The sequence below is a fragment of the Vidua chalybeata genome, chromosome 2 (assembly GCF_026979565.1).
Source record: "Vidua chalybeata isolate OUT-0048 chromosome 2, bVidCha1 merged haplotype, whole genome shotgun sequence".
Classification (NCBI taxonomy): domain Eukaryota; kingdom Metazoa; phylum Chordata; class Aves; order Passeriformes; family Viduidae; genus Vidua; species Vidua chalybeata.
This window is the reverse complement of record NC_071531.1, coordinates 103,375,913-103,399,359: the sequence shown is the minus strand read 5'-3', so window position 1 is coordinate 103,399,359 and position 23,447 is coordinate 103,375,913. Positions and strand designations below refer to the sequence as shown.

General features: G+C 34.7%; 1 protein-coding gene across 1 annotated transcript in view; it reads left to right on the top strand.

Annotated features, from left to right (window-relative positions):
- Positions 1-23,447, top strand: part of NCAM2 (neural cell adhesion molecule 2) — a 128,629-nt gene that overhangs the window by 80,332 nt on the left and 24,850 nt on the right. Inside the window, exons 12-14 of the mRNA XM_053934797.1 lie at positions 5,029-5,148; positions 7,144-7,265; positions 13,655-13,835. Of these exons, the coding sequence (XP_053790772.1) occupies positions 5,029-5,148; positions 7,144-7,265; positions 13,655-13,835 (423 nt within the window). The remainder of the gene's footprint in view (positions 1-5,028; positions 5,149-7,143; positions 7,266-13,654; positions 13,836-23,447) is intronic.

Below are 23,447 nucleotides of genomic sequence, written 5' to 3'. Positions count from 1 at the left end.
GCAAAGTTCCTCATATTCTGTGTCATCTACAAGAGTCTCAAACATTTGTACAGAACCTTATTACTTCATCACCTTGAGTTACTCACTGCTGTCTTCCCATGACTTTTTCTCCTGCCCTTAAAAGAACATGAATCATCATCACAGAGAGAAACCTGTTTAAGCTTCATAAAAATGCTATTCTTTTTTTTTTTTTTTTTTCTCTGAAAGAGATTCAGGTATTTCCAGGGGACTCAGTTTTTCCTTGAGTAGTAAAATAATGAGTAATAGGTTCAGTAAAATGCTGTTAAATCAAAACACTCCACTTATTAACATGCACAGTAGTCAGGCTGCATTCATCCTCTGTAGTAATATAGATTCAGATTAAAGGGAGAGAAGAAAAAAAACCCCAAGCTATCCTCAAATTTGTAATGCTTCTTTGACAGAAATTTCACTCTGCCACCACAATCTCACATATATAGGAGTGAAGATGTTATTTCAGCAACAATGTCTCAGCTACTTTGTTTCAAAATAAATTTATATCCTTCAGTTAGATCTGACATCCTCAAGGGATTGAATTTGGAACTGGAATAACATTGTTCTATGCAGCAGATACCTCTCCAGTGAGAGCAATGTAACATGTGGTATTTCTGTTAATTAACCTCATATGAGATCCACTTTGGGATTAATGTAGAGGAGCTGTACTGCTAGTTCCCCTAACCTTCTTTTCCTTGGTAATGATTTATGTAATATATCACAATTCTTAGAAGGTTTCTGACGCAGATTACTTCAATGAAAAGACAATTTAATATGCCAGACATTTTTTCCTCTCATTCTGCTGTAATAAAGTAACATAAACAACCTACCCTGGACCAGAGAAGCAGCTGGGGAATTTTGTTTTGGTTTTACTGACTTGGATTTATGGTACAATTTATTTCACAACAAATCTTGTGTTAGATGTTGTTTTCCCATGGTTCGTTTTGACAGCAGTTAAAAATCTGTGACAATAAAAGGAACTTTCCTAGATGAAATGCTTGCAAGCTGTATTTTAAATAGTATGAAGTTCTGCATTTTTTTCTAACATATTTCTGTGGGTTTTTTTCTGTACTGGGTTAATTTTTCCAATTTATTGTAATTTGCTTGCAAATTACAAGAATCTGTATAATAAAAAGAAGGAAAAAACCATTATTTTTTCATGACATGATTATACTTTAGAGTTCAGTATTTTTAAATCTGTAACATGATAAAATGATGATACTTAATGTTGCTTAAACTTTAGAATTAACTTATTATCACATAATAGGTTAAACTTAATTTTTTTATTCAGTAAGGTTGAATTATTTTCTGTTGTTGTGTTTCCTTTTAACTTCTGGCTGACAAAATTAAAAAAAAAAAACTAGCAACAATATTCATGGCATATCTTGTCAAAAAATATTAATAATTTTGTATTAAAGCCTTAATATAGCATACTAAACCAAAACCTATATACCTGGCAACTTTTTGTGCCATTATGTCCTCCTAGGCTACCTTGAGACTTAAAGCCTCACTTATAAATGGATAACACTAAGCTCTGAGCTGTTGTGAATCATGTTAATTTATTAATTAAATAACTTAAATTAGATAATTTATCTAATTTGGAGAGTTCACAAGTGACTGTTCTGCTTTTCCCTCTTTGGAGTATTCCTTCCAAATCTACTCCTCAATCTAACGAGTCACATCGTGAATTATGCCAGGAAAATCACTCCACAAAATTGAATTATCCAGCTAAAGCTCACAGATACTGTAATTAGAAGGACAAAATCTATGGATATAACAGCTGGAAGAAAATGTAAAATCTCAAATGATACTCTGAAAGAAAAGGATTTCACTTTCAGCATATCTGGAACCTGATATCCATCGAGAAATATGCCAATGGCATAATGTAAGCATATGGTATGCAGTGGACTGGTTCTTTTCACATTTATGCCCTGAATGTGAAAGAAATCAAAATATTCATCATGCCCAGGACTATTTTCCTGTGAGAAAAAGTTATTTGTGTATGGAAAGATGAATAAGCTGATTTTATACTTAAATAGCAGATACATACATTATTAAAAAAAAAAAAACTTAACTGGTTTATGAAGTATTTTCTTCCAATCTCAACTCCTAGCGAGCAGTGAAATTTTAATTTCTCTTAGATTACTCTTCAGTCCCGCACTTTTGTAACACTCTGTGAGACAACTTCTTAATCTTAATTACTCCAAGTATTCTGTTACAACTGGAGTAAGTATTCTAATCCAGAATGGCTCTTTTCTTTGTTTTCAGAAGGCCATAGTTAAAATTTTTCCTACATATATAATATATACACCTCACACCATCACTGATACTAAGTGGGTCCAGTTTTTGAGGACCTATTACACTAACAGATATGCCTGGGTTAATTCCACAAATGTAATTGCAAAAGTCATTGTATACATAGTGCTGTGCAGGGGATTCTAAAGTATACACTGATTCTTTAAATACTGCATATAAAAGTAATTTTATTCATTTCTCTAGGTCCCAGGAGTGTTTATAAAATTAGATCCTTAGGTTTCATGTAGCTAACGCATTTGCATTTTTTTAACTATGGACTTGTAGTCGTGCTTTTATGTTGTTTAAATTTTAAAAACACTTACAGCAGCACTAATATTTGGTATGCCCTAAGGTTTCTTTTCAGTGAAATTATTCATCCTTGGAAAATAATCATGGCTGAAAGGCAAGTCAAATACTACTACTGCTTAGTTAAGTTTTAAATTTCATCTTAACAGAACTCAATGTTATATCTCCTAATTCTATTCTTATTCTCATGATGATACATTATTTTTTCATGACATGATTAAACTTTAGAGTTCAGTATTTTTAAATCTATAAAATGATAAAGCTAAAACATGTGGGAAGACATACAATTCTACTGCTCTATTTACAAGAAAACAGTTATGTTTCAATGGCAAATTCATGCAAAATGCCCATAATAGAGTGTGAAATGTAGAAGTTACTGTTTTTCCAAATTCATTAAATCCCTTTAGCTTCACATTTAATGGGAACTCTGTCAGACTGCTGTATAAACTAAAGAAATAGAAATTCTAATAAATCTACACTGAAAAGAATAACAAAGAGTATGGACAGAAATAATTATGCTTTCATTGGGTATATAACTTGAAGGCTTAAAGCAGCTAAAAAAATGCTTCTTTATAATGAACAAAATTAGGCTCCCTAGGACTGTGAAAGATACTACTGGCTCTGTTTTAAGATATTACATTTCTACAGCACTTGCCAAGTACAGGGGAAGAATGACCTCTCTGCTCCTGCTGGCCACACTATTCCTGACAGAGATCAGGATGCCTTTGGCCTTCTTGGCCACCAGGGCACACTGCTGGCTCATATCCAGTCGGCTGTCACCAGTAGCCCCAGGTCCCTTTCTGCCTGGGCATTGTCCAGCTACACTGTCCCCAGCCTATAATGCTGTAGGGGGTTATTGTGGCCAAAATGCAGGACTTAGCACTTGGATTTATTAAACTTCATCCTATTGGACTCTGCCCATCCATCCAACCATTCTGTCTCTCTGCAGAGCCCTCCTACCTTCCAACAGATTAACACATGCTCCCAGCTTAGTGTTGTCTGCAAACTTACTAATAAGGGACTCAATCCCCTCATCCATGTCATCAATAAAGATACTGAACAGAACTGGCCCCAGCACAGACCCCTGAGGAACACCACTGGTGACTGGCTGCCAGCTGGATGCAGCACCATTCACCACCACTTTCTGGGCCCGGCCATCCAGCCAGTTCTTAACCCAGCAAAGAGTGCTCCTGTCCAAGTCGTGGGCTGCCAGCTTTTCCAGGAGTGTGCTGTGGGAGACAGTGTCAAAGGCCTTGCTGAAGTCCAGGTACACAACATCCACAGCCTTTCCTGCATCCACTAAGTGGGTCACCTGGTCATGAAAGGAGTTCATCACACATTGTTCCTGCTGCTGCTCAGGGAGTGGAGTGCTTCCTCTTCTCCAGCACATGGTCCCTCCCATGGGAGACAGTTCTCCATGAACTACACCAAACTGAGTCCATCCCGTGGACAACAGTTCTCCATTAACTTCTCCAGAGTGGGCCACTCTTCCCCAGGATCAATTCTTCAAGGACAGGCTACTTTAACATGGTTTCTCCACAGGGTCACAAATCCTACCAGGAAACCTGCTCCAGTATGGGCTCCTGGAATGAGTCTGCAGGTCCCTGCCAGGAGCCTGTTCCAGCACAGGCTTCCCACAGGGTCAAAGCCTTCTCTCAGCATCCATCTGCTCTGGTGTGTGCCTCTTCCATGGCTGCAGGTGGAACTCTGTATCCCCATGGTCTCCCACGGGCTGTAGGGGCACAGTGGCATCTCCATGGGCTGTACCATGGGCTGAAGGGGAATCTGTTCTGGAGCAACTCCTGCCCCTCCTTCTGCACTGATCTGGCTGTCTACAGGGCTGTTCCTCTCACATCCTCATCCTACTCTTCTCTGGCCACAAATACATCTACACAATAAGTTTTTTTCCTTCTTAAATATGTTATCACAGAAGGCTACTGTCACTGATGGACTCAGACTTGGCCAGAAGTGGGTCCAGCCTGGAGCCAGCTGGGATTGGCTCTGTCAGACATGGGAGAAGCTTCCGGCACCTTGTCAAAGAAGCAACCCCTGTAGCAGCCTCACTACCAAAACCTGGGTGTGCAGAGCCAATCCACTGTGCTCACAATCGGAACATAAAATACTGCTCCCCATCAAGGTCCTTAATTGTTGCCTTAGGCTTCTCTAACACTGACTTCACTGTTCCTTCAGAAGCATGACTTGCTCAGTCACAGCAATGATTTTTTGCAGATGAAAAAAGGGACTATTAGCACTCAACAAAAAAGCTGATGTACTATTATAAAACCAATGTACTGTCAGAATATGAGACTCATTAATTTACAAATAAAGAAAGCAAATTATGAAATTGTCTTACAGGGTTTTTTTATAAATTTATTACTTCATCAAATTTTATTCCTTTTTTTTTCTTTCCTTTAGCTATGGTTGTTCTGAGCAATTTGGAACCAAATACAACTTATGAAATCAAAGTAGCTGCTGTAAATGGAAAAGGGCAAGGAGAGTATAGCAAAATTGAGATCTTTCAGACCTTACCTGTCCGTGAGTAATCCTTGTGCTGTTAAATGAAAATTATTACTATTATTATTATTATAATTATTATTATGTCCCTAGATTTGAATTATGATCCACTGTAGATAATGCTTCAGGTTTATTATAATCCACTTCCCAGTGTATTATATCAGTTTATGTCAGTTTTTACATTGTTTCTCAGAAATCATGTTTTGTTATTCCACCCTTTCAAGAAGTATGAGTGTACTTAAATTGGAGCATTTATCCCATTATCTTGCATTTTTTAGATTCAGAAAAGCCTTTATTTCATATAATGGAGCACAAACCATGAGAGATACTAGAATAAGGAATTTTTCATATTAACACTCAGGGTATTATCCACATCTAAGAGAAGTAAATTGGCCATTTCTTGAGACATTTCTCCACCAAACTATGGTGCTATTGTTCTGTAATTATCAAGCATCAAATAGAACTCTTAACCTATGGAAGAAATTATGAGAATAAATTGTTTTTCCTATGACTACATGCAAATGAGAAATTCTATGAAACCAATTTTGTATTTGTAGTAACTGTAGGCCAGAGGTTCAGATTAAAATATTAAGGGCAAATGAAAAATATTTTCCTCAAATTATCTTTAAATAGAAACAACAGTAAATAAATTAAATACATAGAGAGGAGAAAAGCAAAGGAACTACCAGATGGCAGTGTACAGTAATCAAACAAACATGTTGAAATACATCAGCAGCTACTGCCAGACGAGTCTGTCATAAATCTCTTGCAACAGAGCTGTTTGCTGAATAGGGCAGTACTCAGTGTAACTAATACTGGCCCTAAGGGAATGAACAATAAAAGTAATGTAACTACAAAGAACAGAAAATATTTATGTGATATTATATTATATTAGATTACATTACATTATATTTATTACTGTGTTATGTTATATTATTTTATGTTTTATTGCATTATATGTTTCTTCTGTCTTAAAATATTAACTTGACATCTTTCAAATTTCTTTTTCATAGAAGCATATACATATTCTAAATATATTCCAAGACAGATAACCTATCAGTATACTTGATGAAAGAATGACAGAAACGGAGAGACATTATGCCTATATATAGATATATGTATAATATGTATCTTTCTATCTGATAGAAAGCTAGATAAGTTTTATGTTGTGATCTAAGTACATTTATCCTTACTTTAGTAAGTACTAAACACAATACAATTATTTCTAAAGGAACAGTATCTCTCTGGGTAAATGCACATTTACAGATATTTCAAAGATAAGACACTTCAGTATATGTTCATTTTAAAAAAAATGTAATAGGCATTGCATATAGAAAAGATAATATGTGAATTTTTGACTGGAAAAGTGTCTGAAAGTGGCCGTTAATCTTTTGATTGCATGTTTAAGACTACCTTTATCTTATTATTATAACTAAGACATTTAGTTTTAGATTTGAAAATATTATTCTTTGCTTTTACTATTGATACTGACTTCTTTAAGAAGTTGTTATTCTTAGATATCTTTTACTCTAATTTGACTTGGTACATTTATTGGAGAGTAAATTTACTTTAAATTTAAAAACTGTATTGCAATTTAGAAATCTCCCATAGGATTAAAGGTTATGCTTAAGTTATGGATGCTTACTTGTAAGAGAGTGTCTTTTAAACTTCAGTATGAGTAGCAGGTTACCAGCCTTGCTGAATTGATGACGAAACGATTTTGGAAGGAAATTCCATTTAAAAATGTTGGAAGTCAGAAGATATCAAACAAATTAATATTTCTTTCATACTTCACATAATTTTATTTCCTTCCTTGTATGAGGAATCTACATTAGGACATATTTCAATCACAGTATTTAACATTCTTATAAAGGCTGTTTTCTAGTGCCTGGAATGATCATATTTATTTTAACATGTTGATTAAAATTATTATGAACAAGTTCCTAGCTGTAATTTAAGAGTTATCTCACTGCTGATTTATTATTATTGTTGTGTACTGTTTGTTTCCTTATTTAGGGGAGCCAAGCCCCCCTTCAATTCACGGACAACCAGAGAGTGGCAAGAGTTTTAAACTTAGCATAACTAAACAAGATGATGGAGGTGCCCCCATACTGGAATATATTGTCAAATACAGAAGTGTAAGTATTACAGTTGATCAAAATAAGTGAATTATGCTTGTTAATATCTGTTTGTAATGCAGAGAAAATTGTTGATATTATTTGAAATTTACCAAAGTGGTTTTATTCCAGAAAATAATTAAAAAAAAAAAAAGATATAGCATGTTTTCTTTTGGAAATGAATTGCAGCTGACAGCATATAAAATAAAAATTGAAAAAAAAAAAAACCAAACAAAAAGCATTCAGCTATTCCTAAAGGTATACTGAAAATTCATGTTACCAAGAAAACTATATTCTTTTTTGATTGCATTGTAAAAGTGGGACATTCGTGTTCAGCTTTTAAAAACACAGTAAATTAGCTAACATTAAAATTACACACTTAAAGGCTGTTTGAACAGCAAGTTTTCAATCTATTATAAATGCATCTGTATTGATAGAAAGCTATATTGGAGTGCTCCATATTAATTGTAAATGGCATTAATTAGCTGATCACATTAAATATCTTTTATTTGCCTGAATTCCAAGTCTTATCTTACAAAAGCCATTGACACATTGTTGGGAATTTCATTAGTTTCAGGGCATATATCTGTTTTTAGAGAGCCATCAAGCAGAGTTTTTTTTGCATTCTGCCTTCTAAAAAGCTCTGTTTTGGTGTTCTATCATCATATCCAGCAAGTTTAAAAACCAGGCTTTTCTGCATTATATAATATATTAAAAAAAAAGTTTTATGGGTTTCTTATTATTAATAATAATGTAGCTAAAATACATTTCCTGATGTACTGTGTTTAGAAATGATTGGATTGAAGAAGTAGCTGCAGAGCTGGAAAAAGTGATGTGTTTCATTACAGTGTAAATTTTTTAAAAATTTCTTTGTGTAGTACTTTTATTGAGTAGACCTGTTTTACCGGAGTGTTACAGCAGAATTTCATGTCCATGAAAAGTCTAGAAAATTGAAAATGTAACATTGGATATCTAGGCATGTTATATGGAAGGTAGTGAGGACTGTATTTATTCACAGAAAGAAGCAATTTTTGAGAAAGTGACTATAGAACCTGTTGGAATGTTACCAAAAGGAAAAGACAGATCCTTAACTTGTAATAGGTTTTTGTCACATTTCCTCATGTTTACTATAATGTAACTTTTTTGATTATAGTCTAGGGATTATCCAAATGCTAAACCTGGTATGTAAAATTATTGTCCTATGCTAAATATAACCAAATAAGATTATTAGCTCCAAATTAATTGAGAAATATTTGATAGCAGTCTTAAGAGTAGTCTGGGGGAATGACCAAAAGTTACTCTGCTATCACTGATTCCGAAATTTTAATTGACCTTCTTAAATGACTTTCCATCCAGTGAATACAGTAGACATAAAAGAAAAGTAATAGCAAAGAAGACAAGGGTAGTAAAATATGCAATACAAGATAAAAATGGAGTTTTGCAGGATTGAACTTCGTAGTTAGATTACAGTGCCTTTAAGTATTTACCACTGAGTACAACATAAACAGTTTAAATATAATGCATTCATGCAGTATGTGGAATTTAATCTGTTTTTATTATTAAAATAAGATAAATTCTTTTGGTTCTATCCCAAAAAAATTTTGGAAATCTAATTTTGATCTTGTGTTTTTACTAAGGTACAATATTACAGTATGAAAGATTACTTTTCCTGTATGGTGTTGGAAGGTAAATGTGCAGCTTAAGCAGTAACTGGAAACTTAAAAGGTTACTGAAGAAGATAGCTTTTCCTTGGACCTTGAATCCTTAACTCCTTGAACTTCCAATTGAAAAAGCAATTTCATTAAATTAAAGGACTTTCTACAACAAAAGAAGCAGAATAATTTTTTTTGTGTGTTTTAATCAGCAAGAATGAATGCTATTTAAAGTTCATATTATCTGTTGACTGCTTCTCTTCCATCTTCCCCATTGGTCGTTTTTAATTAGCTTTCCTATAACTCTTGCCAGCCTTATTATTAGCACCTGGACCAATGTATTTGCTTGCATGTTTGAAGAGCATTTTTGATAACAACCCATACATCAATGGCTGTTTCTTCAAAAAGTTAATTTACCCATGTGTAAGTTTTATGCAGATTTTTTTTTTTTATTACAGCCTGGTTGAGGGCAATCAGTAAGTTTTTTTCTGGAAATCATGTATTTCATTCTGTTGAATATTCCTTTCCTAGCATCAGTTTCTTCATATTATGGGCAGGAATTACTGACTACAATCAGACTACAGCAGCTTAACATTTTCTTCTGTATTCCAGAGTATTAGGTACTGTGAAATTTTTTGAAATTTTTATGATTAGCAGCCTCTTTTTTTTTTGTTTTTTTTTTTTTTTTTTTTTTTTTTTTTTTTTTTTTTTTGTGTTGTTGCACTAAGTTGAGACAGCCTGACAAAACTTCACTGATGGAGTCTGAGGCTGATTGCACACATTGACTTTCAACGTTTTCGTAGGAAGGAATAGGAAGGGAGAGAGTAAAACAAGGGAAAATTGTTCCCCAGTAACCAGCTGGAAAGAACAGTGATGGGAATTCTCTAGGGAAGCGTCCTGTCTGGTGCCAGAGATGACCAGCCAACCACACTTCTTATAGGAACTCTTTCATATTTTTTCATGGGACCCAACTTAAACCTCCCTTTGGTTCTTCTGCTTATGGTGCTTCCAAAGTTGGTTGGGACACACATGATGGCTTGCTGGTGTTTCACAACAGATGTGAAGCTTTATCCATGTAAATCATGGAAATGTGTAATTGGTAAATGGCTGTTACCTGATGGGGCATTTACCAAATACCAGAGTAATAAATTAAAATCAAGAGAGGAGTGTTGACGAGACAAGGAGGCCCAGGAGAAAGGAGCAGTTGGGACACACGAGAGAGGCTGTCACAGCAGCTCAGGGCAGTCAGGTGGCCAAGACAGACGGACAAGAGAAAGGCAGGCTACAGAGCAGCCTTTGGAAAGTGTTGACACTGCTTTAGCTAACTTCATAATGCTTAAAAAGAAAGTTCTGAATAGGTGTCTTAGCATTTCTGTACTGCCAGATCACAGAATGCCAACAGTGAGCTACAAAAAACAAAACAAAACAAAAAAAACAAAACAAAACAAAAATAAAAAAAGTGTGCCGAGAGGAAGAGGGTTGTTTTCATTTTTCCCTGGCAGGGCAAATTTTAGTGAACATTTGGAATTAGAACAGAATAATGAAAATAACTCTCCTTTATGGTTAGAAACCTTTTGATAGATGCAAGAAAAATTTGCTAAAGTGGCTGGTTTTACAGGCCTAAAACTTGTTCACCTGTTTTTGACCTGTGACGGGGTTACCATTAATGTTCTGAATTTTGACAGATAAGTTTGATAGTTTATGTGCTTTGCTCTGAAGCACATTCTCTCTTTTTTGACTGTGTTGATGTAGCACATGTCAATTTTGTTCCTTTATATTGGGTTCGACAAGAAACTTTATAGATATAGAATATTTTAAAAGAGATAATTTCTCATTTGCTCCCACTCTGAGATACTGACCAAGAAGCACGTAAATGCTTTTGCATCTCTAGATTCCAGTCTACCAGCTGGATCCTCTGATTTTCTGTGCATTTTAATACCAGGTACATTACCAGCTGTTTTGTGCTTGGTTCAATATTTGCCCCTGAACTTTTTTACCCATATTACCAGACCTAGAAATCCCCAACCTGATGTAATTAATTCTTGTGAAGTCACTGCTTTAAATGACCAGATTTTCTTCTGTGAGGATTTCTTGTTATTTTTTCCTGCTAGCTTTCAAGACAGTGTGGTGTCTCCTGTCCATTTTTTCATCACAGGGACCACTATTATAAGTGTATTTGAGCTGAGCTTTCAGCTCAACAATTTAGAGAGGATGGAGAATAAGGGAAGGGTTGAAGGGGGTTAATCACTTTTTCTCACTTTTTACGAGATCCCAGAGAATGTGATTTTGGATACAACGTAGAATGACCATTAAAGAGAGAGATGTTGTTTTCCACACTAGTAAACTGCTGCCTAAACAATGGTTTGGCTTTATGTCCACTGTTGTGAGGTGTGCCCTCAGTTCGAGAAGCATTAAAGTCATGGTACACTGGAGTTTTATACTTCTTTGTTTAGTTTTTGTTGTTTTTGTGGGTTTGTTTGTCTCAAGGGAGGTGGTTTTGGTTTTGGTTTTGGTTTTGTCAGGGTATTTAGGTGGTTAGGTTACAGCTGTCTTAAAAACCTACTTCTTAGACTATTAAATAAATTTGACTGATACTTATATTATGAAAAAATATGAAGCCAAAATTATATAGAACCAATATATACACATTTATGAAATAATTATGTGATTTTTTGGTTAATTTTGTTTTCTGTTAATATAAGGCTGAAAAGTAATGGAAGTGGGCAGTAAAATCCCCTGAACTGCCAGTCACTAGCTAGGTTATCAGTGGCCTTTTGTAAAGGAGTATTTCTGCATAATATGAAACAAAATAAGATGCAAATAAAGGAACATTTTAATCTCTGAGGTTGCAGATCCCATCACACTTTCTGTAAATGTGCATTTGTTGCTAATGATTATTGAAGACATTTATATTAATTCATCCCCCAAACTTGACTACTATTTGTAATTTAGAAATTTCATTTCTTTTGTTGTAGAACTCTGTGCATATGTAGAGCTTTTTATAAATTTTAAGTATTAATAACAGACCAACCTAATAACGTACAAAGTGATATCTTACGGTTCTCTCTTCTGCTCCTTAAGCTACAATTGAAAGAGTCCTATATTAAACGGGGAGATTTGTGGGAAAATTTACCTGGCAGACCCATGATTTGTGTTCTCATCCCTCTTTTTCCATTTCTATGCTTGTAGTAAATCAAACGTGGAGACATTACTGAGCTCTGCTTAGGGGAAAGTACTTAATAATGCAATATAGCTGAAATAGCAGCTATAATGAAGGACATAAAAGTTATTTTCTTTTTTTGTTTGTTTGGCTGGTTGGTTTTGTTTGGTTTTTGGGGGTTTTGTTTGTTTATTTGTTTGTGGGTTTTTTGTTTTCTTTTTTTCTTCTTTAAAAAGCCATAAGCAGACAGTACTCTGGAAGATTTCATCTCTCTATCTTTAGAACACACCTTGCTTTCCAGATACTTCATTCCTCTTCCTCCTAACTTGTATTTGTTACTCTTCAAAAAAGTTTTCTGTCTTTGCACTCAGGGCTTGTTTCATTTATTTATAAGTTTCATTTATCTCAGTTCACCCATTTGGTTTCAGTTTCAACTAAATTACAGTATCTGGCATAGCATATCCAGGTATCTTGTGACATTTCAGCTCATTCATTATTTTTCATCTGACCAAATTGTGGAACACCTGTCTTTTCACTTGTTCCTCTGTCTGCAGAAGTGAACATTTATTCCATTCATCACATAGATTTTTGCAGTTCGTTTTCAAATTATACTCATATCTCTGTTTTCAATACTGTCTTTTTCTGCAGCAACTGTATTAGCCTGCATCTTTAGTTTCCAAATTAGTATATTATTTTTTCTTTCTATGTTTCTGAAACCCTTTGGAATGCCCTAGTATCTTCAATGGCATCTGTGCACAATACTGAGATTATGTAGGGAACTTCTGATTCATGTGGCTATTCTTTGAAATCTAGCTGTATTTTTTCTAACTCCTCCCATTCCTCACCAATTTAAACAGACTAAAATACAGTGCTACATAACAATGCTACTCCTCATATCACTAAGGAGTATTTTCAAATGCATATTGCCATCAGTATTAGCTCCTTCTATTTCAGCAGTGGTATACAAAAATATATTTTGTAAAAGGAGTTTAGTATAGTGAGAATATGAGTAGATTCTATTGCAATGAGGTGATTGCAATAGAAAGTATCCATCAGGATATGGGAAAGTATCCTTTACAGAAAATACTGTTTTCACTGTATGATGAACAAACTGTTTTTACTCCAGTCTATGTAGTTTTCTTCATGATTTGTAACTGACCTACCATTCTGATGTTTTTCATTAGTCTATCACTGCATCAAGTAGGAACTTTCACCTGGATGAAATTATTCCTGTAAACAGGGTTTGTTGGATTTTAATCATTCTTATTTTTAGTATTTTATTATATAAGTGATTAGCCTGCTGTTCTATAAAATAAAACCCAGTATTTGAGCAAAGAATAAATTGAAGCCAAAAAGTTTGAAAGGATTGACCACAAAATTCTCTAAATCCACATTGTAGAAACATGATAAGGAGTAGTCAAAACTACAAAAAGCCTAAGTATTCAGAACTCCAAAATTAGACCAGTGTTCATAACCTCTGTAAAGGCAACACCATATCTTTGTGCATCATGTACATACAGTCTTTAGACTGTATATAAATAATATATAAATAATACAAGAGTTTGGGAGAACTGAAAGAATTATTTTCATCTTTACAGAAAGATAAGGAAGACCAGTGGCTAGAGAAAAAAGTACAGGGTAGTAGAGACCACATCATCTTAGAGCATCTTCAATGGACCATGGGTTATGAAGTACAAATTACAGCTGCCAACAGACTGGGTTATTCTGAACCAACATTGTATGAATTCAGCATGCCACCAAAGCCAAACATTATTACAGGTAAGTTAATTTCATCGTCTTTTCTGTCTATGAATTATTTCCAACTCATAGTACACTGCGTATAGTTGAGCATAACGTAACTGAAGTCTTGGACTGGAAAAGTGTGAGAACCCAGATTTTATTAACAGCAAAAAATTGATTCAGGACCCTTAAATGGTACCCTGTCTCCTACTTTTCTTTTAGTAATAAAGTAATTTTTAAGTATATATTTTTAAGTATAGAAGAAATATTGTTTCTTCAACCCTGTTGATGGCAATCAACAAGAAATACCATATTTAAGATACACCTGGTTTTCAAGTTGCCTTGTACTGCCTATTGTCTGGTTAAGCCAGTTATTTTCTATAATTCTTGATTTCAGTCCCATCTCTACATGTGCTTTGAGCTATACATGTAATGAAGGCATTTATTTTAGTGTCTGATGAGGTTAAAATTTCAAATACTCTTGTTTAGATACTGTCTGAATGATTCACCCTAACATAGTGACCAAACAGTCTTCTATGAGGCTGGTCTACAACATTTGAAATCTATAGAAACTTTGTTTATGTTTTTGAGTCTGTAAATAGGAAGGTTTGAAATTCTATTTAAGAAAAACTGCATTTTAGTTAAGAGTGAGTGTATGAGTTTTAATGCTTTCCAATATAAGACTTTATTTTGATGCAACAATGAAAAATTATTTAGTTAACAATAAACCTAAAATAAGGTATTTTCTGAAGTATTGTGGGTAATTCTAATTTTTATAAAGAAAATACTATGAGGAAAAATTTCAAACTTAAAATTAAAATTATGAGCTGCATCTTTAATAATTATTTCCAAATTAGATCAGTATCATCATTACCACTTGAAAAATCAGGTTCTAAATCCTCTAACATAGTATTTTATGACTACCATTTTTTAAATTGTTACTGTATTAGAATCAAGAAAAGACTTGCCAAATAAATACAATGGCAAATATATAAAAATGTAAACCATATTAATACCTGTAATTAAATCTGAACACCGGACTAGCATTGATAGAGTGCCAATGAGCTGGAATGAGTCATGGACTAGTGTGCTTTCAGAAAATTTTGAAATAACTGTCTATTTTTTTCTTGTCTATTGTAAGTTTCCTTCAAGTATATTTTCAGGAAAGTTATCGCAAGATCTCTGCAAAATTTTTGAATATTCCATATAAGTTTGTTTTTTTTTTTTTATATTGGATGCATCCTTACCTTTTATATATTGAAAAGAAAACACATTTGTAATTCATTCATAGACTCAGATTCAGTTCTAGTACAAATATTTGGTTTATGCACTTGAATTGAAGTAAAGCTGATTTGCATCTTGATTGAAATTCAGGGTCTCAATAGGTTCTGTGTACTTGTTTTTAAACAGGCAGAGCCTTGTGATTGCCATCATTCAGAAATAAAATTTCCCATGATTGAAAAAGAAAAGTGAAAAAGAAATGTAGGGAAACTCATTGTCCCAAAAAAATATCTGTCAAGTAGAAAAATAAGTATAAACTTACTTAGGGAAGAGATAAGGCATTTTTCAATTTTGCATATGTGAAACAAAAATATTACTTCTTTTGCAATGTATTCTAACTTTAGCCTTTTATAATTATGTAATCTATTCTGGACTATTGCCACAACTGCTGTAGCAGAGAAAATTAATTCTCTTCAGTAAATGATAACATAGGTGGTCTCTAGACATTCAAGTAAAAAGTAGTTTAGTTAATTTCAGAAGAAAGATAGAAAGCCTCTCTCTAGAAAGAGTTTTATAGGTTCTTAGGGGCTTTTTCCTTTCAGTGGTCTCCCATAACCTCTATGTAGTTATAAGAAGTCTGTTACACTATTTAACTTCAAGTCTTATTTATAAGAATCATTACTGCAATTATGATTGTGGAACTAATTAGTTTCCTTGACAACTGCTTTTTCAAAGCCTGAAAAAGAGTGTGAAATTCCCATCATAAGAACATTCTGTAGACAAAAGTATGTCAAAAGACATTTAGAATCAGTGGAACATTAGTCTTCATATTCATGAGTCAGCATGATTATCTTGTTTGGGAATGACATAATATTATAACTGCCATATAATATTATATACATATATACATAATGCTGCAAAAATATGAATGTAATCCATTAAAACATAATACAGTTTATGTATAAAATGCTTAAGTTTGAGCAGAAATATTCTTTCTGATGTCAGTTAACTCTGATGATGCACTATTTGTTTGAGGCTTTGGTATAAACAGCTAGGTGTCTACAGATAAATTTTAAACAGGACATAGGCAACAAGAATGAAACTGGGTAGATTTTTGAATGAAATCTGCATAATTTGTCCTGTGCTTTCTCAGTAGCTACAGTAATCGAGGTTTCCTTTCATTTTATTTATGTAATTATTAGAAAAACCTCTAAGACTCCTGAAGGTGTTCATCTGTATTTGCCCAAATTTGTGGCACTTCAGCTGAACTGAGTGTTTATGTCTGGTCCTAAATTTAAAGAGAAATAAATCTGTAGACCCTATGTATGCAATCTCATGAATATTACTTATCCCAAGCATATCTTGTTGGTTAACTACATATAGCATAATACACTGGTGAAGTGTATCAAGCTAATGCAATAAATCTGGGAGACTGAAGCAAGACTAAAGGGAGATAGAAGCAACTGTTGGCTGTCCTTCAGTGGGTGCTTAGTAGGGAAATTGGAGTAGTCACAAGACCTAAATCCTGGCCTCTAAATTCTGCAGAAGGAGCTTGTTTATGCTTTCAAAAGCCCTTGGATATCAGGCAGAAGTTGTAATCCCTGGGGACAGGAGCTGGAAGCCAAAACTCTACTTATGTGAATATAGAACTCCTGTGGGCACTGAATCTACAGCTTCTGCTTCCTAGGGAAATGTGCAAGTACCAGCTCCTGGCTGCAAGTCAAATCCCATGACAGCACAATATGATGATCTTCCAGTAATAGTCTTAGGTTTGGGAAGGAGCTTGAGGCTGCAAATTGATCTCTGGCATCAAGGAGGTGCATAAATGAGACAGACATTCCTTTAAATTTTCATATGGATGGCCTCAGCAGTCTCCAAATGTAGATCTACTTGTTTCATAATGTGTGTTCCTAGGCCTGTAACACAGTATCCATTCACTGAGCCACTCACATTTGTGATTAGTTCATCAAAATTTGTAATATTTTTAAGAAAGTTTCCTGGTTTTCTAAAGGTTTTATCAATGGAAACTTGCACTGACTTTGAGAAATGTCCAGCAAACCTTCTTAAATAATTTTGATTTAAATGACTGTATGTATAAATTTATTAATGTATATATGTAAATATATATATATATATATATATATATATATATTTATTTATTTATTTATTTATTTATACACACACACCATTTTCCTTCCTACTTTTTTGAGTTATTTTTTGTGGTTACAATTCTATATCTGTATTTCACATTTCACTTAGGCATATTAACATGAACTCATGCTTGGAGAAAGAGTGACACAGTCTTAAATGTAGCATTTTATGTGTTCCAAAATCTCACTAGGGATGTCAGTTAGCAATACTTGCAGGCAGGTGCAACTCTAACCTCAGTGTGTTCGCCTCTGAGTATTTATCACACTTTTAGTGCTGATTTGTCTTGTTTTATAAAATTTTCTTCTGGGTTATCTATACTGTTGAGCTTGTAGTCCTGTGGGATTGTCAAAGGAACTGTGTGCTTTAGCTCTTTATCCATTTTAGGAGAGCATGGACTAACCTCTGCAGCCATAAAAGCCTCTGGGAACAGCTCAAGTCCATTAGCTCCCAGAGCTGACTCTACAGCCCATTTGTAGGGGCCCTTTCACTCTTTCTCTACAGCGAGAAGACAGAGATCCTGTCTTTGTACCCCACAGATGGTACAAAAGTGTCCAAATCTGTTGTCATCCTGAACCATTACAATTGCAACCTAAAAACACATGTACAAGTTTATACTAAATCTCAAAAGAAGATGGAATGGAAGGTGCTAAAAAAGATCCTTTCTGCAAGTGTTAAATATATATTCAGGAATAGCAGATTTATGAAAGTGCCATTTTCCAAAGGCTCTTATCCAGTCAGTGCTGTTACTTTGAAAGGCCAGTAGATATATTAAAAATGGTTGCAAGTTGTGTTTTATCACAGTTTTTTTTTTCTTCTTTACTAAAAGTTAATAACTTGGTGCAATAGTGGGAAAATGAAAAAGACATTTGGGGATAACAAGAACCTCTTCGATCCATTTTTCTTATTTTATGATATTGGTTGTTTGAGGGGGTTTTGTTTGTTTGTTTTTTCCAATAATGCATGAACTTTGAGAGTAATTTTTTATTTCCATGCCTGAAAACAGTTTAATCCCTTGAATATCTCATTTATTTTTTTCCATGTATGTCTATCACTACACTTTAAATCACATAGTGGGAGGCAAAAGAGGGACAGTAATACATAGTATTTTTTCTCATCACCACCAGTGTCAAACATGATTTTTATCAGCAGTTTTTACAAAAATACAATGGGATCTGCAGTGGTCTTGATGTGAATGAAAAATTGTTCTGGTTTGAAAGCAAAACCAGTGAGAGACTCCAAGTCAGAAATACAATTTATTGGGAAAAGGGAAAACAAAAGACAAAAATACACACAATGATACAAAAGGAAGACCACTGGCAAAGTCAGAATACAACCTGACACCCACTTTGGCCAGCGTGCTGGTAGCAGTCCAAATTGGAGTGGCTGCAGTCCTCTTGGAGTGGCAGATGTGGTTGCTGTGTCTTCTTGGAAACCTGTGGAAAGGCTGCCTTTCTGTCTAGAAATTCCTGGATTTATCCAGGTGGGAATGCCTAGCTTCTCCCCCTGGGTGGAGCATCTCACAATGGGCTGATGTTATTTTGAGTCACAAGGTGTGTTCTTAATCACCTGTTAAACAGAACTGGCTCTTGGAGAGTGTTATCTCTGAGTCATGTGGCAAGACATTGATGGGCCTATTAACAGGAGATAAGGAAAACATTCCAGATGCAGCTGCTACTCGGATGGTAATAGGAAACATCTTGGTGCTCAGTCTTGGACAAAAATAAAAGCAGTTCTTATCATTGCTTCAAGTATGTGTGTATATGTTTGGGGTTGCATTTATGTATATACATTTTATGATGTATTACTAGAGCTTTTGAGCTATTTGGACAGTGTTTTGTTAGAATAGAAGCTAGGATAAAGTTTTGTATCCAGAAAATCAAAATTACTAATTACAGCAAAACAGAAACAAGTTTCCCCGATTCTCACAGTTTTATTTCAAGGCAAGTATTTTCCTTGAATTTTGCTCTCAGTGAAGCAATTAGGTGACCTTTTGAGGATAGAAATAAATGCTCTATGATCCCATCTGTGTAGCTGGGGAAGGTTTTTGTTCCTGTCACCTCTTGCAATCAAAGAACATATTCCCTTGCTGCACCCTGTCTCTCACATCCCTTCAACCCATGGGCTGTGTGGGTGCCCTGGCACAGTCTCCCTAGCTCTGAAGGGCATTGTCCCCTTCTCTGAAGGGTTGACTCACCCCTGACCATGCATCCACAAAGAGAAGCCAAAAAGCCACCTTCCTCACTCATGTTCTGTTCTCCACCACAAAAGCAGGTAACATTCATTGACTGACCATTCCTATGGTCAAGCTTCCAGACTGAACAGCTCTTGTGTCCTTTGAAACACTTTTCCTAGATTTTAATTCATTTCATATCTGTGTGAAATCAGATTCTATGTGATTACCACCAAGCCTCAAGGTCAGCGTATCCTGTGAGAGAGGGCTTGCATAGCCAAGGCCTCTGCTGGAAGGTCATTTCCATTAACCTTTCTTGCCTCCAGAGCACATTGCTGCCTCTTGTTAAACTTGGCATCCAGTAGGACCCCCAGGGCCTTTTCTGCAAAGCTGCTTTCCAGCTGGGTGGCCCTTAGCTGTGAAATGGTCACCAGGATTGTTTTTTCCTGGGGCAGAGATTTGCATTTCCTCTTGTTGAACTTCCCAATGTTCCTGTCAACCCATTTCTCTGGCCTGCTGATGTCCCTCTGAGTGGCAAGACAACTGTCTGGTTCCTCAGCCACTCCTCTGAGTTGTGTGTCATCAGAAAAGTTGCTGAGTGTACTTGGTGCCCCATCACCCAAATCATTAATGATGTTGAACAGAATTGAAACCCATATTAACCACTGATTTGGCATACATTCTCAATTCTAGGAAATGTTATGTTTCATCATTAAAAGTTAAATTAGGGGAATTGTGGGGACCTTTACTCTTCTTTTTTATTCTCTTTCCATAGAAAAAGCTAAAAGGCTGCCAATAGGTACTTGAGCCAGGACCAAATGTCATCACTTGTGGCATACAAATTTCCTGTTTAAATCTTCATAAAAAGACTGTAGAATCTTTCATGATTGGCCTGATTTTAAGCCTATGGTTTGTGACTACACTACCTTTCCGTCTATGTGTGTGTGTATACATGCCCAAACATCCATCAGTTTGTGGCTTCTGATAACTTTTGAATATAGCTGACAATTTCACTTAAATTTGTCAGAGAATGGAGACTTCAAAATTAAAACATTCCTGTAATTTCCTTATAAAGTCTTATCTGAGAATAGAAGTAAAATTCTCTGTAGTGCAATCGGCAAAATATTATATTAAACCCTCACACACATCTAACAATTGGAATGATTTGGAAAAGACTAGTTGAAATTTTCTGACCCTCGATCCTTACACCAACCTGGACAGCCACCGTAAATTTAAACCACAAAAGAAAAAGAAAAAACATGGAAGAAGTTTGAAAGATTTTCACGGGTAAAATTTCCTTTCCACAGATCTGAAATTTTAAGTCGATAATTAGTGTCTCTTATGTACGATTTTGGGCATTATAGGATTTCTCGGACTGTCTCTACAGATCTGACTAGTGAGGGTTTAGCTAAATCTAAAATGAAGAACAAAATGCAGGAGTCAAAAAGGAAAGCCTGTGGGATGTCAGTCTCCTTGGAGCTCTGATCATATTCCCAAGGCAAGGAAGAGCTGCCACGTTATCCTTGTGAAGTTACCTGACTAATTTTCTCATAGGCTGAAGGATATTTTAATTCCAAAATAAGAATTTGAAAATGAGGGCTTTTGTCTGACTATTGTTCAGATCGTAATTCTGAGCTAAAAGTGTAAAGTAAATTCTTCAACCAGTATTGCTGTGATGGAAGAATAATTTTGTTCTTTTATTTTCTGAAAAGAATAGAGAGATGAAATGTATCTTTGAGATCTCCTGCTTTGAGAAAAGAAGTTGGTAGAACTCACACTCAGATTAATTAATATCTAAAACTTCAGAAAGATAACAGCCCCCATTAAGCCTATTTGGTTTTGTTTTGCAAACCAGTACTAGAATTTGCTGAATAAGAGCCATTTCTTATCAAATCCTGAAGATGATCATTGTTGAAAGTGATAGGGCATGTTCTTGCTCTAGGCTAAAACCAGCTGTTTGTTCCATTGCCTGTAAAGACTAAAGTTATTACATGAAAAAGGATAGAAATCCCTCACTAAAATTGATAGAACTTATTTGATATGAATCAGAGAGAGAGACAAAAAGGCTTGCACCATCAAAGATTTTAACAGGAAAAAAACATTCTTTTTTAATAAAATCTAATTCTTATGGTACAGCTATCAGAGACGTTAACTACCACTGAATAGCAGTGAAACAGCAATCAAAGAGCTATTCTGTATTCTCACATTTTCTGCTTCAAAAGGAATTTAATTTTTTTTCTTTTATCATATGAATTTTAGTTTGCTTATCTTTTAGAATGCTATGAGGAAAAAAGATAATCATTATAGATGTTGCATGTTGAAGTGCAAGGCCACACTTTACATGTATGGTAATCTAATCCTTATTATTTGTTGCAGGTAATTGGTAGCATTATGATGCTTTCTAATTAAAATATCCATGAATGCCAATTAAAAGATTAAATGCTTAGGTATATTCTTTTAAAATATTTAAAAGCTGAATTATTGAAGTAAATGTGGAAGTTTAATGTGCTCAAGGTCTGTGGGTTTTTTTTCTATGAGTACATAAACTTTTTTTCTATAAGTCTATGGACCAAACTATTTAAGTCTTAAGAAAAAGAAATTGTTGTGAATTTTGAATGGCTTGAACACAATATGTATAATTGGAAACATCACAGTAGAGATATGGGTGAGGATGGAAAAATGTCCATAATTGTTCTTAATTTATTTATATTGCTGCCTTTTCTACTTGATAGTTATCTACATATGATAGTTATCATGTGTGTATTTGTGCAACAGGGGCACTTGTGTGATAAGAAGATAATGTATTGGTTAAATATTATGCATACAAGAATATATTTAGCTTTATGGTTTGCTTCCATTACAATTTCTTGAATCAGTTTTAAAGTAAAGATTTAACCAAGGTAATTGATTATGCTGCATAAGACTTTATACACTTTCATTTCTTTTTAAGTCTTTTTCAAAATATTAGTTTAACACTGGTATTAATCAGTACCAGTATAATAATTGTGTCACTGTAGCTGGAGAATAAAAATGTAGTCAATGCACTATATATTGCATAAATTTGACTGTATTGTTTGCCAAAATGTGAAACTTCAATATAAATATTTGTAGAAAACATATATTCAAACTTTGTAATTGTAACCAGACATACTGTGAGGATGTGAATATCTAAGAAGCTACTTTGTTCCCACTCTAGTGTCAAAGTCAATATCTAATTACCAAGCTGCATGTGATAATTGCATGCATGGGTCATTCATATTTTAATTGGATCTGTGTCCATATTATTGAAGCCAGTTTTCATGGTGGCCCATTGTGAACTCCTACAATAATTCAGGAACAACATGAAGCCATTAGCAAGGAGAAATAGATAAAACAAGTTTGTCTCTTCTTGTGTACGACTGGAACCTTCTTTTTGTCTAATCATTGACACAGTTCTAGTTTCTCCTTTCAGCCTATGGGCTGGTGTTTCTCCTTGCTTTCAATCCTCCTTGCTTTACATAGTCAGTAGTCACTATTTCTGATAGTTACAGGACAGTGTTACATGGCAGTTTTGTGAGTTCCAAGTACTTCTAACATAAAAGTCAAAATTGTATTTAGGTTGGGCTTGGCTGAATGGTCTCAAGGGGAAGCAAGAAACATGCTTCAGGTTAGGCACTTAAATAAATGGTTTTAAAATTAGACAGTCTGATACTTTGACTGCTGAGGAGGACCACATTGCCGCTATGGAGGTACATCTTTTCCACAGTTTTAATACTAGATTATATAGATCTGGCCAGGGTACTTCCAATGGTTGCCATTCCATCTGTGCTTTAATCATAATTTGATGTTACTGTTAGGGTAATGTCTTTCAAGTGACTGTCTTTGGCACAATATAAATATATATATTTTTTTTCTTTTTTCTTTACCACTATAGCTTTTTTTTTCCTTTTTGATACTTTCTTTTTCATGTTGTCTCAACTTTTCCACTTTTTTTTTTTTTCTAAAATTTACTTCTTTTTCATACTCTTGATTTTCTATAACTATTCTTATCCACACAGACAGATGCTGTGAAGCTACTAGACGTGAAAATGGAGGCCAGTCCCTGCAGCTGAATGCTGCTGTTTTCTCTC